The sequence below is a fragment of the Leuresthes tenuis genome, unplaced genomic scaffold, assembly GCF_036924035.1.
Source record: "Leuresthes tenuis unplaced genomic scaffold, fLeuTen1.0.hap1 SCAF_10, whole genome shotgun sequence".
NCBI lineage: Eukaryota > Metazoa > Chordata > Actinopteri > Atheriniformes > Atherinopsidae > Leuresthes > Leuresthes tenuis.
The window spans coordinates 14,237,074-14,251,630 of record NW_027325364.1 but is presented as its reverse complement, the minus strand read 5'-3'; the positions used below and the strand labels follow the sequence as shown (position 1 = coordinate 14,251,630).

General features: G+C 39.9%; 1 protein-coding gene across 2 annotated transcripts in view; it reads left to right on the top strand.

Moving 5' to 3' along the window:
- The window catches only part of adam22 (ADAM metallopeptidase domain 22), a 63,385-nt gene that overhangs the window by 10,838 nt on the left and 37,990 nt on the right, over nucleotides 1–14,557 (top strand). For both annotated transcript variants that reach the window (XM_072394290.1, XM_072394291.1), the window contains exons 4-5: nucleotides 8,100–8,166; nucleotides 13,950–14,032. In XM_072394290.1, coding sequence (XP_072250391.1) covers nucleotides 8,100–8,166; nucleotides 13,950–14,032 — 150 coding nt within the window. The remainder of the gene's footprint in view (nucleotides 1–8,099; nucleotides 8,167–13,949; nucleotides 14,033–14,557) is intronic.

Sequence of the window (14,557 nt, the reverse complement as noted above, 5' to 3'; positions counted from 1 at the left end):
AAATGGCTTGTTTGTGCCTTTGTTGTTATGTCACCCGGTCACGTTTGGGATGTTAAATCTGGTGAGAAGTTTTGGGTCGACTTTAAAGGAGCAGAAAGCAGCAACGTTTTGCCTTAAATCTGTGGCATCTTCAATTTCATTACACCAGGCAGCTGCCACCATAAATGTAGATGCAACACAAATTGTACATAAAGACAATTTAATAAATCTTTGTATTTAGTTTTTGTGTCTATGTGAGTATTGGTAATTAGGGATAAATATCCCTTTGCTTTTATGCTTTGACAAGACAAATCCAAGACAAGTTTTCAAACAAATTGGGATTTTTTTCTATTTCTTGTAAGAAAATATGTTCAAACAGTTTGAGCAAGGCTGGCATGGTTGGAGATGCAAGTCTGGCTGGTTTTGTCCTTTTTGTCTGTGAAATATAGAAATTGACGTAAATTATTTGTCTTTTATATTTAATACCCATCACCGTGTTAGCTAATTTGCCAAAAAAATAACGATTATGACAACGGCACATTTCAACGTTGTCAGAACGTGAAGGAAGCCTCAACATCAGCAACGTTTTCATTTTAGATCATTTTTCGGGATGCAAAGCTGCAAATTATTCATAAAGGAAAATCCTGTGGTATACTGAATAGTTTCAACAAAATTAATTAGGAAAACTCTCATTTTAGAAACAAACTGGGATCCTCCCATAAAAAACTGCCCCATAAAACTGTTGGTGGTGAAAAAGCTCTGCATTGGACTTGATTTACGAACCACAAAGCTCAATGTTGACGCATCTCTTTTTGCAGGTTCAACTTCCTGGAAAAGAAGAGTATATGAGATGCGTCTCGTCCCCCCCGACTTTCAAATCCATTTGGTCAAACTGTGATCACATTTACTCATATATTTGATAACTTATTGCCTGGAGTTTCCTGGATAACTTCACTTTAAAGGTCAATTTCACTGACTGGCTGTGGTCTATAACTAGATACTCTGATACTCATGAGCCTTAGAGGCTGGAAGCAAATGTATTTCAAAGTAAAAGTTAATTAATTTTATTATTAACAAAACATTACACCTTAGTTTCGTGATGAGATGAAAATGGATAGAGGGTCTAAATGATTATCGGTTTGAATTAAATTATGTTCATAAGCTTTTTTTTTTGTTTCTTTTTCTTAAAACAAAGAATATATTTGATATCACTTTAGCAACTTTTTGTGTTGATGATTCATCTGGAAGAAATTCTTGCCCTTTTTTGGTTTGGCAGTGCTCTAAATGTCATCCAGGATTGTTTTTGTGGAATTTGACTGCTGGCGCTTTTACCCAACAGTTATCTGTTGTTCCTTTGTTGAACAAATATATGGATCAAAATGCCTCTTGGCTGATGTCATCTTCATCATGACTTCAAGTGGACTTTGTCAAACTGCCGTTTGATCTCTAAGATGTGAGCAGACGTGGACCATGAAAGATGCTGACGTTGTTATCAGTGTGTGTGCCGAAACTGTGCATCTGTGCCTGTATAATGTGTTTGTTGCTTGCCTGTACATGTGGATGCACCTTATATCTCCACATTTACATGATTTAATGCTCTCTCATGTTCCATTCCAGGATCATTTATCATGCAACCATGTCTCACTCCCTACATCCTGACATTGATACAGCCCAGCTCCTATCCTCTCCTCCTTTTCCACTTTCATCTCCTCCTCCGTTCCCATGTCTGTCCTTTATTGCAAAGAGGTGTGCTCTGATTTACTGCAAACTTAATGAGGAAACAGAGAGAAAGGAAGTGTGTGAGAGGAAAGGAGGGGAAGAAAGGAAGAGCGAGAGAAAGACACAGTTAGGGGAAGAGAGAAAGAATAGGACACAGAGAAAAATGTGAGGAAGTCCTTCACACACCCTTGAATCTTTGAAGGTGGGTTGAGTAAGTGTAGAAGATACGAAGAGAAATGGAGTGTGCATGATAAAAGAAGGTACTTGCGTTATCAGATCACACCCACACCCAGACACACACACTTACGCTCATAACTTTCGCTGTTGCAGTGGGAATTACATGTGTCTGTAAGCCAGTGTAGCACTCACAAATAGTATATTACAGATCGTGTTTGCTAAGAAGCTCATTGTCACACCAAGGACTGTATATATGAGTCTGCTCTTGTGTATAAGGCAGTGAGAGTTTGTTTACAGTGTGTTTCATATGTATGGAGGGGAGCTGGGTTGAGGTAGAATGACTAAAAGGAGCAGCGAGGTTAGTATGGGGCTTCCACATCAAATTCATAAAAAAAAAAAAAGAATTATTATATCACACTTCAATAGACAAAGTGAAAAATATCAATGTTTCTGTTCTGCTGGTGGAAATCTAGGTTTAGTTAAATCATTGAGATGAATTCTCTCAGGAATATTTTAAAAAATATATCCAGAAAACCTCACCCAGTGAGGTTGAGATGAATGAGATATTTTAGGTTGGATGGTGATGGATAGAGTAATATCCTAACAGTGCCTTTAGCTAACTTATTACGTGAACAAGTCCTTTTAAGGGGAGGGTTTGTGTGAAAGACATGAAGGGTATATCTTTACACTGCTGTCATCTCCTTCCTTATCTCCTTATATTTCTTTATTTGCCCCCCTTTCTGTCTCTCCCGTCTCGAGCCGTCTCACTTGGTGTGGAGGATTAGTGAAGACAAAAAGATCTTGAAGCTGACACTTGCTGAAGACAGAAACACGAGGAAGACTTGTTCTCTCAGCATGAAAACACGCTAATGCCCCTCTAAAGACTCTTGTGTCTCATAGCTTACTGCTTCTCTTTTGTCATGCTGAATCAAAAATAATTTCATGTGGATTTTACTGTCGGGAGATTAACTGTTTAACAGACTTTACAATCCCAAAAAATTATTATGAGGACCAAAGTTACCAACAAGCAACATGTATAAGGATGCATGTAAAGACATGAGAGCCATCAGGGTAGGATATCTTGGTCCCAAGTCCACAGTTCTCCTGGATCCTGTCTCTTTGTCTCTCTTTGTCTCTTATCTTATCTTGGAATTCACTACCCGTCCACATTTGTCACTGGTAGACCAACATGTTCTCCTCAGTGCCCATAACAAATCTGCACAAATCTGGAGTTATCTCTCTTTAGCTTGTTCTTTTTAGCTTTTTTTTTTTGCTCTGAACTAAAACTCCACAAAGAGTCTAAGATAGCTTAGAAAGGGACTGCAAGTTTGGGTTTGATTTCTTCATTTTGGATTTTGTCTTGATTGTGAGCTACAGTATCTGTATCTGCAACGAGAGCAGGAATCCCAGTGTGTTTGCTGGTGGAATTGCATGTCTCAAGTGATTGGACAGTGAATGAATTATAGCCTGGAGACTTTTAATGAGGGCTCAGTGGGAGGGAGGTTGGGGAAGAGATGGGGGTTGGTGGGCAGGTGAAAGCAGCTGCAGCTTTCCCCAAAGAGAAACCTCACCCCCCTCCTCCCTGCTTTTCACGTTTGTATTTCTCATATCCACTTTTCCATCTTACCGCATAACCCTCATGCCTTATCCGGTGCTCTTGTGTGCTCTCTCCCCTCTTTTCACACTCAGCACTCCCCCATCCTCATTATGGACGCCTGACACAGCACATGCTCAGTCCTTTGTGTGGTAGTGCCCTTTTATTACCAGGTTAAATGGCAAATCCATATATGGAGGTAGCAGAAGTCCTCTTAATAACTGCGGTGCCTGAGTGCGGATGTGTACGAACGTGGGATGGAAACTGGTTAAGTTAAATTTTAGTGAGTGTCTGCTCATGTTTGTGTGTTTTGGGATGTTGAGTTTATTAAGAGGAGTCTTTTGAAAAAACTGTGGGAAAGCAGCGAAAAGCCGGGTTCCTGCCAATAGACTCGCACACACGCATAAACATTAGTCCTGCCAGGGTAGCCTTTTTTGTGCTCTTTTTCATCACAGCTGTGCTTGGCGACACGGATCGTGAGAGGAATTTTAGACCAAATGGAAATTTAATACGTGTGTGTGTGTGCTTGATTCCCCTCAGGAGATCAAACTGGGCTGCCACACTGGATTCCTTTGCCCAGAGCAGCTCGCAACAAAATCATTTTAAAGGAAAGTTTGATTGGACTGACAGGCAAACAGAGTCAGTTTTTAGACGCATTTAAACTCAAATAAGGTGTTTTCAAGCAGCATTTTTACCCACCTGGAGCCACATCACTGCACTGTCCACTGGTTTGGGTTGTGTGTGTGAGGTGGGGGGTTGGCTGACATATAAAAAGAGAACTAAGTGATCTGAATACTGTAAACGTTCTAGCTTTCCTATGGTTCAATGTAAGCTGAGAGTGGACAGTCTGTGAATCTACCTTCAAAATCTCCTCATGGCCTGACTGACAGGTGAATGCCACTCTCAGACAGATGCTGCTGTGGCAACAAGCAAACTATTTTCCAGTACAGTGGCAGATAAGTGCACTATTCAATGAGCCGAGGGAGACTGTAGCAGAGAATGAATGAGACAGAGAATTAGCAAAAGCTGTTGGTCCTGCTTGTTGCTGCCACACACGTGGACAACGTAGACGCCCTTCAGTACCTGATGCCACACAAATACAATATGTCTGACTTGAAATAGACCATTCTCACAATGTAAGTCTATTTTTTATGTTCTTATGTAATTTTACAAACCTCTTCCTTTTGATGATGCCCGCAGAGAGATTTCCCACATGCCAACAGTGAATGCATACGTTTACTTGTCACTTTTTTTTTGTTGTTTTCATATCAAAGTGAAGCTACAAAGATGCCACCTTCTCTTATTCATAAATACATGTGTGTAGTCATGTCGACATGAAAGAGTGGGAGGTACAATGGTGTGTGAGTGTGGGGGTTGGGGATGAGGCTGGGTTGCGTCTTTGTCTGTCAAATAAATTATTTAAATCCCACAACAATTAAAGCTGAAATCTGTTATCAGTGCCCTCCATTAGAGGCCTCATGTGTCTGCCTTGCCGCCTCAGTACGCTGCTCTCTTGCTCCCCTCATCTTGGCTCAGCGTGAGTCCGGATAAAGATCACAAGCTCTGAATCTTAAACACACATCCCAGCAGAACAAAGGCTAACAGCACACGCCTGTGACCCAATGACTCACGCGTGCACCCAACATCTTCGTCACAGGAGCGTGTGAATTTTTTAAGACTGTGATGGGTTTAATTTGTGCTGTGGAGGTTAGTCTGAGGTGTGATGTGAGGTCGGAGGGTGGGAAGTGTGTACAATGAAGTTTGCCTGTTTTGGTTTTTCTTTAAACGTAGCGTTATTTTATTCAATTTTTTTCTAAGGCGACAGCGCTAACGGCAGAGCATGATGCAATATCTGTTCACGCTATGAACTCACAACTTGTTTTTCTATCAATTTTCTATCTTATTCCTCTGTTGTAAGCGCTGTTTTTCTCTCATTGATAGTGTGACGTTTCTTCTTTCCTCTCTCCATCTCCTCCCATCACTCCCTTATTTTTTTATTGCTCCAACAAACTGCCCATTAGTCTGTGTAGAGAGCAGCCTCACCCCCCTGTGGGTGAGTGTGCACCAATGTTGGGGTTTTCATTCCAATATATAATGTTGGGAAAACTTTTTCTCTGTGGATGCCCACAAAAATAAAGTTGTTTGACACTCAGGTCATTATTAAAATTGGTTTGTGTCCAAAAAGTCGCTATTTTTGTAAGTGTGGATATTAGAAAATAGCCAGTCATTGACAAAATGATGAGGAGTTATAGACACTGGTCTATAAGCACAAGTACTAAAATTTTACTTGCTGGTAGTGGACAGAATTCAGACACATTATTTTAAAAGCCCTTATTTGCTCTCTGGTTGAAAAATAATAGATAGTTATGTAAAGATGAAATTATCACTGAAGTTGAATATGAAGTTCGCTCAGCAGAGCGTAAAGACAGTTAAAAAAAAACAAAAAAAACTGAGCAGCTTCTCTGATTTTGTCCACTTGTAACAGAATCCCCCTGTTAGCTACTCTAAAAGTCGCTGATTAACACGCTGCACGTCATCTGTTTAATCTGCACAAACACTGAAACGTTACAACAACTCCTGTTACTCTGGGGGATCATTTCCTATTTGTTGTCGCAAATAACTTGTCATTTTTTGGAGTCTTTATGCAGCACTACCCTACTGAGAAAAGGCATCTGAACGGTCCATAGATATCGAGGCTAAATTGGGCTACATTTGGTTAGAAAGGGAAAGTCTCATCGATAAAACATTTGCATTTAGCCCAGATTTAACAGAGATATAAATAGACCTTGCTTACATGGCAATCAAGTTCAAAGCCCGTGACCTTATGAGTGCTTCTTGCAACATATTGAGCTGAATAGCCACAGTTATCTGGAGCACAACTGTATCATCACTTTGCTGATTTTTCGTGTTCATTCAGTCTGTGAAGAAGTTAAGGCCGTTAGTCCTAAATCATGGTAAAAGGTTGACATTTGTTTACATTTATGTATTCCGCTGAAAGAAGTTCTTTTAATGTTTGGATGAAGAATCAGCCCTGAGATTTCAGTGGTGTTAGTTAATTATAGAAGAGTCGTGTAAATGACGTGACACAAAAGCATAACATCTATTCCTTCATTTGTTTATATTTATTTCTTCTCTTCTTTCACTCTGTTTGATTTCATGAGAACATGTCATGACCGCTCCTGTTAATCTGTTCAACCTATAGTTTGGCCTCTTTATTTCCTGTGTGACATCTCATGTAGCTCAGAAAACACAATATCCTGCCGGACCTTAATGATTAAACCTGCTGCTATAGTTGCTGGTAGCTCGGGAGAAGGTAGGAAGTGGCTCTGGAGTTTTCGATTATCCTGTCAGTCCTGTATGTGTTCGATCAAGTTGTTTCAGGGGCTAATTGTTTCTGTGTGTCTAATCCACCCTCCACTTTTCCTATGTACAAACTGATCAGGGCAACTCAGGCTGTTCCTGAGACTGATTACTGCGTATGTGACAGTGTAGAGTGAAACATGACAGTAATGATTACAATTAGCCAAATTTAGCACTGAGAAAATGCAGATTGTAACTGCTCATATATCTACGAAAAAGGACTAGGCAGTGATGAAGCTGAAAGTATGTCAAGTACCCAAGAGTAACATTATTTATTCTAATCTTATTTATTCCTTAGCTGTTTGGAAGATTTAAACCTTCAGTAAAATGAAATGAGCTCAGAGGCACATTCTGATGCTCCGATTTCCTCCTGTTTTCCATCCATCCCTGTCTCTAAATCAACAAACCTCGTGTCTCACTGGTGTCTGGTTTTTGACAGGAAGTTCGACTAGATTGATGACTCTTTGGTTAATCGTTGGAGGTGGACGGTTGCACCTTTTAATGTCAGCTTTCGTTCTTAGACCGAAAAACGCAGCGGTTCTGCCAGTGAGTTAGCAGTTTAATAAAGACTCCCTATTCAGCAAATAAAAAACTGAATGTATCTATTTACAAAGAAACACTGCACCTTTAGTGTTGATGTATGTGAATCTGTGTGTATCTCTGTGTTCAGGTCACTTATTTATGAAACTGGAGGCCAAAAAAAAATGTACTTTATTTTATCTTGAAAGAGGCTCAAGATTAAACAAATACCCATTTGTGTGCTGCAATACTTTGTTTGTGTATGTGTGTGTTTGACTGTGTGCGCTAAAGCTCATACATCTCTGTCTCAGACTGGGCCTGCAGTGTGGATCTCCACCGGGATTCTTGGGTCCAGCTCTGCTGAGAAAGCACACACAGGCCGATTTCCACTTATTTATGCCACTCTTTCTCTCTTACGCTCTCAATTTATTTTCTGCCTCTCTCGCATCTAGCCTTTTCCTGTTTCCTTCACCACTTACTGACCTTCACTTCTCCCTCGTTTCTCTGATAGACGCACACACAAACGACATTTGCTCGAAAGCTGGATTTATATAATTCTGTTTACGTGCGTTTGTGTGCTGGAAATAGCCTTGTGTCTGTATGCTGGTCATAATTAGAGGGGCTGATGCTCTGAAGCTCTGTGCTACCAAGAAAGAATGCAATCATTCTATAAAATGTGAGTGTGCTCAAATAACTGAATGACACTTGAATGGAAATCCCACATTTTCTAATTTTTTTTCTCTATTCATAGTGATCTCCTGGCTTCGGGGTACGTGGAGAGGCATTTGTCAGAAAATGGGAGGACCGTCATCACCAGTGTAAGAATTTACAAATCATTCCCACTCATATTCACTCACAGTTTTGCACAATTTTCAGCTTGGATACATTTATAATGACTCCTGCTAATAACATACATGAATGTGGTTATTTGGTTGAGGAGGAAAACATTGATACAAGCAATCGATCAAATTACTTTGTTAATGTATCAGGAATATCCAGCGAGAGTCAGTCGGAGAGCTCGTGCCCTGCCAGGGACAACATCCTCTCTGAAACTATCATGTTTTTATGGTTTATTACAAAGAAGCATCTTTTAAGTCATCTGTGGAAAGCAGGTGATTTAATTAAACCTTTGTCTATCTCATCAATCACCAACCAAACCTCAGCCGATCGAATTCTTAAGCCACTACAATTAGAACCATTTGATAACATAAACCTGCACATCATGACAATCTTTCAGTTTCCCTTTTGCTCTTCTTTCAGTTTTAGAGAAATGCTCCAGTTGTGATATAACTGATGGCACAACAACATGTAAGCCAACCTCTTGGAGATGCCGTTGTTGAGTCTCAACATACCTAAAGCCTGCTGTTGGCTGTCAGTTACAGGTTGTTTGCCTTCGACAAAAATTCAGCAAGATGAATTCTCTTGTGATCACGATCTCTGAAATCTCCAGAGAATCCAGCTGTCTCACAAAGTAAAACCTCTCCTCTGTGTTCACACTGTAATTTGCACACAATCTTGCTAAAAGACAGGCAGACAAACAAGCACACTGCAATCATCGCATTCATGACCTCAGCAGAGGATTTTTTTCCAGACTTTGCAGTTCTCGGAGACTCTTTGGATCCTTTCAGCATCTGTTACAGATTTATTTTTTTATTTATAGCTTCTAACTTTGCTTTTTTGATTTTGTCTGCTGCCATCAGTTGTTTTTTTTTTTGTTTTTTTTTACTGCAGCAGGCAAATGTTTTAAGTATAAAAAGGCTGATAACATTACCCTACATAGTCTGTCCGACAGTAAACAGCAACGTTAGCAACTTGCTGTTGTCCTGAAAGAGAGTAATCACTGAATTTAAAGAGGATGTATTATACTTTTTTCCCCCTGCTTCAATGCGTTTCCTTGTGTCTGGCATGCCTCCAACAAAGAATGATTCCCTGCCTGCCTGAAGTTTTTGAACAATCAAAACTTCAATGTGAAATGGTTTTAAAGAGACAGGAGCTAAAACAAAACATTTCAGACAGATGGTGAGAAGTCGCGCTCCAGCAATATTTACACAGCATCTATGTCATAAAAATCTATGTAAGATATATAGATATATATAGTATACTGGTGATAAATATAAATCTGTGTGATACAGATACGCTATCTCAAGCAAGCCCAGACAAAAGCTACAAATGAGTCCGGATGTTTTTTGCTACTATTGTCTGCAATGCTTCAACTGACCTCGGGCATATTTGTTCATGAGTCCACCAGCTCCTCCCACAATGACATTTCATCACACTGTGGATGGAGATGAGAAAAGGATAAACCTTATTAACACTACACGTGAATCTCATTATCACTGTGGCATTTTCACACAGGTCAGTATCAGGTAAAAAAAACGCAGCAGAGCTTTTGTTGTCAAGTTTGGAAACAGAGACGTCTGAAGCCGATGCAGAGATGGTCCATTTTTACCCGGCCCCAGAAAACAACAGAGCGGCTCTACTGGCTCCAGCTGAGATTTGCTCTCAGCTGCTACTTGTACTGCTTCAGTTTCCTAAGGAGTCGGCAAGTTCTTCTGTCTCCCTGAGCTTTTTATTGGTTAATCAATGAGTTTATTTTTGCACAGCGAAAAACCCCTCCCCGTCCAGCCATACGGTCTTCTTGATGGCTAAATGAATTGTGGTTTTCTGGAAATCTAAGTGGCTCTGTGGCCTGAATCTTCAACTACTGTAACACCAGATTAAGATTTCTGTGAAAATCCCCTGAAATCAGATCAGTTACAGGACACCCGCCCAGGTGCTGAGTTACTTCACATAAGTGGGGGGATGTTAATAGTCAGGATTTTCTTGGATAAGCAGCAGATTAGTGTAATATTAGATTCAAATTAAGACTCCACATATTGCACAGTATGGTCACTGGTGATTATGGCTGTCATTATATGACAGGTTTTGAATTAATTTACAATATATCCAGGAGCACACTCCATCTGTCGTTTTCTATTGTTAATGTTTTTGTAATTAAGAGTAACAAGCACCTCTTCCTGTTTATTGCAATGCCTGCAATAAGGAGGTTAAAATGAGACAAGCTCTGTTTGTTACTGTGCGCAGTGTAAAGGTCAAAATGTCAGTCACTGTAATATAGCTGCTGCTCTGATAGATCTAGGCCAGGGTCTGTTTTTGCTTGTGTTTGACACAATTTTACAGCAGTAGCGCCATCCTGTTAATTGTGGTAGTGGTTCCAGCTCTCTGTCTACACTTTGGGTTCAATAAAATTAATGCAGAACAAATCCCAAATCACTGTTTAGCACAGAACCCACTCTAATATTCAGCCAAAATTAGCACAATGTCAGATTTCTAGTGTATCAGTACAGCTGATTCTGTGAAAAAACCTTTTAAACAAATTTCCTTGTAAATTCAGCAAATTAAATATTTAATGAATCAAGGTGCTTACTTTACAATCACGCAGTATTTTATTCATTATTTAGAGGTTTATTCCCACACTGTATAACCTGTATTAATCAATGCTGATATTTTTAGAAATATCAGCTTTATAAAGCTTTAAAATCAGTCTACCACTCATTATTTTCTGTCTGTATTAATATTGCAACAGTAAAAACACTGTATTATATAATTATTTAGATTTTTTTGGGGGGGGGGTTGCTTCCCTCTATTTGGCTCAGACTGAATGGGATGGTAAAGTTGTCTGTACTTCCAGGAGCTGTCCTTGAGTTTACTGCAGCAACACAGAGAAGGAGGTGCTGCTCCTTTCAAAAGCATATGAGATACAAATCCACATTCACACCTAATGAATTCTATCTTTGAATGATATGCTAATGACAGTACGGATTTAGTTTGTTATAGATCATCTTTAGTGTTTCTTTACATAGTCAGTCTCTTGGCCTATATATAAAGACTTTGAAGATGCGTTATGCTATGACCCAGTAACCTGGTAAAAGGATTGGTGCAGTATCAGTTTCTCCTGGTTGGCTGACAAATGTTCCTCATAATCTCCTCTATACTTTATATCTCTGTATATAATAAACGGGGGATTGTCTGAAAGGTAATCCTTTCACTTACACTTTCCCCTCTAATATCCCCTTTAGAAGCTTTAAGGTCACTGAATCCTATCTAATCCCTTACTGCAGAGAGCTTCCAGTGGCTGCAACTCTTCATTAAATGTGTATGATGTTTGCACAAACAGAAATACTCAGGAAAAAAAAAAAGCTTCCTTTGAAAGTCATCTTTTTCTCCTTTGAAAGCTGTTCAGCAGTCTTGCACTTGAACCATGCTTGTCATGTTAGGATGTACCAGGCTTTACATTTCACCAACATTCTGTCTGTCATATTTTGTATCTTTGGAAACTTCAAGGTCTTCATTAGACTTTAAAAAACTTTTCTTATGTGGAAGTTTGTGCGCTAAGCATTAGTTTTGACCTACTAATCGACTGCTGCTTGTTGTGTGGTTAAAGTGGAACATGAAGTGTGGATACTGCAATGAGCGCTTGTTTGTTTATGTCTCCTAAATTGCCTCATCATCTACTTGCCAAACTTTTGCAGACATTTACAGGGCAGAGTGTCCTACTGGTTTAACAAGTGTCCAACCTTTTCACTGTGCATTGTGTTGTCCAGATTTGATGATTAATTAATCTTTTGTAGGTCTAAGGAGATCACTCCTTCACACACACACATTGAGGATGTGCCCTCGGCATTGGGTTTTGGGTTGTTTTTTTAAGTTTTTTTTATGAGAAGTGGAGCAGAAGGTACAGTGCGACAGGAAAAGGAGAGGCGCTGGGATTGTGGAGCACAGCACCACTTATAAATAGCCCTCCATGTCTCTGTTCCTTCAGCCAACCTTTCTCTCTTCATCTGTAGCTTTAGGTTTATCAAGCACATCTTAAACATCTTCTTTTGTCACACACCTTTCATGTATTCTTTCTCTCTGTCAGCTAAGACAAATATATCAGTGTATTTTCCTCTTTTTTCAATGGCGCACTGCTGATAACTGTGCTTTAGCCTTATATTTGTCAGCTCTGGCCACTGTGGATACAACTCTGTGAATTTCTTTTAATTGCCTGTGACTGCTCTAAAGTTAGAACCGATCAGCTCGCTTCTTATTCTACCAACCATGGATTTTACAAATCTGTGCAATGTACTGTGTAACTTATGGCCATTACCAGAGGTATCGCAATGTGAAAAGATGGTGCTGGCGGTATCTTATCTGTTTCACAGCAGAAGGGTTGGCAGTGGGAATACACACACAGGCGCATGCCACACTGTCGGTGTTAAGTCATTCTTACAGGATGAAAACACAGAATTTTATGATAACTGGCAGAGACCCAAATATGTCCCAGCGACTTCCAGCTGTTCAAAACGAGATAGTTCGAGTAACTACATCCTCATTTTTACATGTTTAAAAAGCAGACTGGCTAATTGTAGCTGCTTGGTGTCTTTTATGATAAACTAATAATTGGCTCTTTGCTGCAGCGCCTTGTTTAACACACAGATAAATAGGTAGTATTGATCTCCTCATCTTACTCTTTACAACGGGGTGAACAAATGTGTTCAAGAGCAGATAGAAAATTATCAGACTGCTACCCTAGTAGTGAACTGTCTCTTCTGTGCTAGTCGAGTAAAAATGTTATTTGAGTTATTCCCTGTAAGTAACACAAAAAACTCAGAATGTCAAATAATTCCTGTAAGAGAAGCCTTATCATAACTACACTATACGATGCTTTCTTTCCATTTTTCTGACAACAGTTGAGGATAATCCTTCTCTGATATGGCAGGGCCTGTTGTGGAAAAATAAAGAAGCATTTGGAAGCGTGTAGGTGGGAGCCTGTAGCTTCTTCCAGGAACTGCTGACCTCAAAACCAGCCAACACCTCTGGGCTGAATTAAGATGCTCACTGAAGGCTGTTGTAGCAGGGCAATAATGCTTTTAGGTCAGGAAATGGTAGACATTAACAGTTTGAGAACATCACAAAACATGCATTCTCACACAATCCCATATCAGATAGGTTTAGGTTCACAGAGACAGAGAATGTAAAAGTGGACGTTGACGTACGCTGTTGTCCACAATATCAGACTGTAGAGTAGAAATTGATCTTCTGATAAAAGCTGTCTTTCCTCAGGGAGACCTGCTTCCTGCCTAATGGCTGTTAGGCAGCAAGAAATGGACCAGGAAGAGATGGCCAGTAGAGCACTTAGACACTTAGACATCATACACGTCTGTAGACAATAAATATGTGTTTATGCCAGCTAAGAAAGAAAGAGACGCCCACTGTGCACAGAAATATAGATAGATGGAGATGGGGGGTGGTGATGAAGAGAACGAGAGGCTGATTAAGATGGAAAAAAACGAGAAGTGACCAGTGATGCAGGTTCCTACTGCCGCACACAGATGGCGCGACTTGAAGGCTCAAAGTGAAAAGTACCAAACAAACACACAGACAGTACAGTCACATATCTGCATCACATCATACTTGCACTTACGTGTATTAGCAAATGAAATCTGTGTGATTGATCGCCCTTGACTCATTTCCTGATGGAATATGATAATGAATGTAAAGTGAAACATTTCACCATGTGTATGAAAATGACTTGAGTATGTTTGTGTTTCACACACAGGGAGGGGAGCACTGCTATTATCAGGGAAAGGTCAGAGACATCCCTTACTCCTTTGTGGCTCTCTCAACCTGTCATGGATTGCAGTAAGTACAAATATTGTGGCTGTGACTCTTTGCATGTGTGTGTTGTCGGGGATCTGTATATGGTGTCAAGGTCCAGTTCTTGCTGCCATTTGTTCATTAAGTCAAAGTAATTAGTTTTAGCCAGACCTCCCTGCCTGTCTGCACTTTGTGTTACACATTTTATCCCTCACACAGACATCCTCTCCTCCTCTTCTTCCTCATCTTTTTTCCCGGCTTTGTCGTCTTCCTTACGTTGATATTTTTAGCGTTTCTGCTTGACGAAGCGCTTTGTCGGAGAGTAAGTTAAAAAAACGGAAGAACGCATTAACAGTGTTATCTGCGTTCTTAGGCTGTATATATATCCTGTTTTGTGTACGTATATAATGTAGTTGTTATATAGAATAACAGCAGTTTCTTTGCGAAGACGGGTATAGTAGTTTGTAAAAGTCTCTTTGGTTGAGGTGTGAGGGGGAAGATTGGATTTCCATGAAGTCTCTTGGTAGATATCAGGGTATTTAACACATTAACATCTTCACATTGCTGACA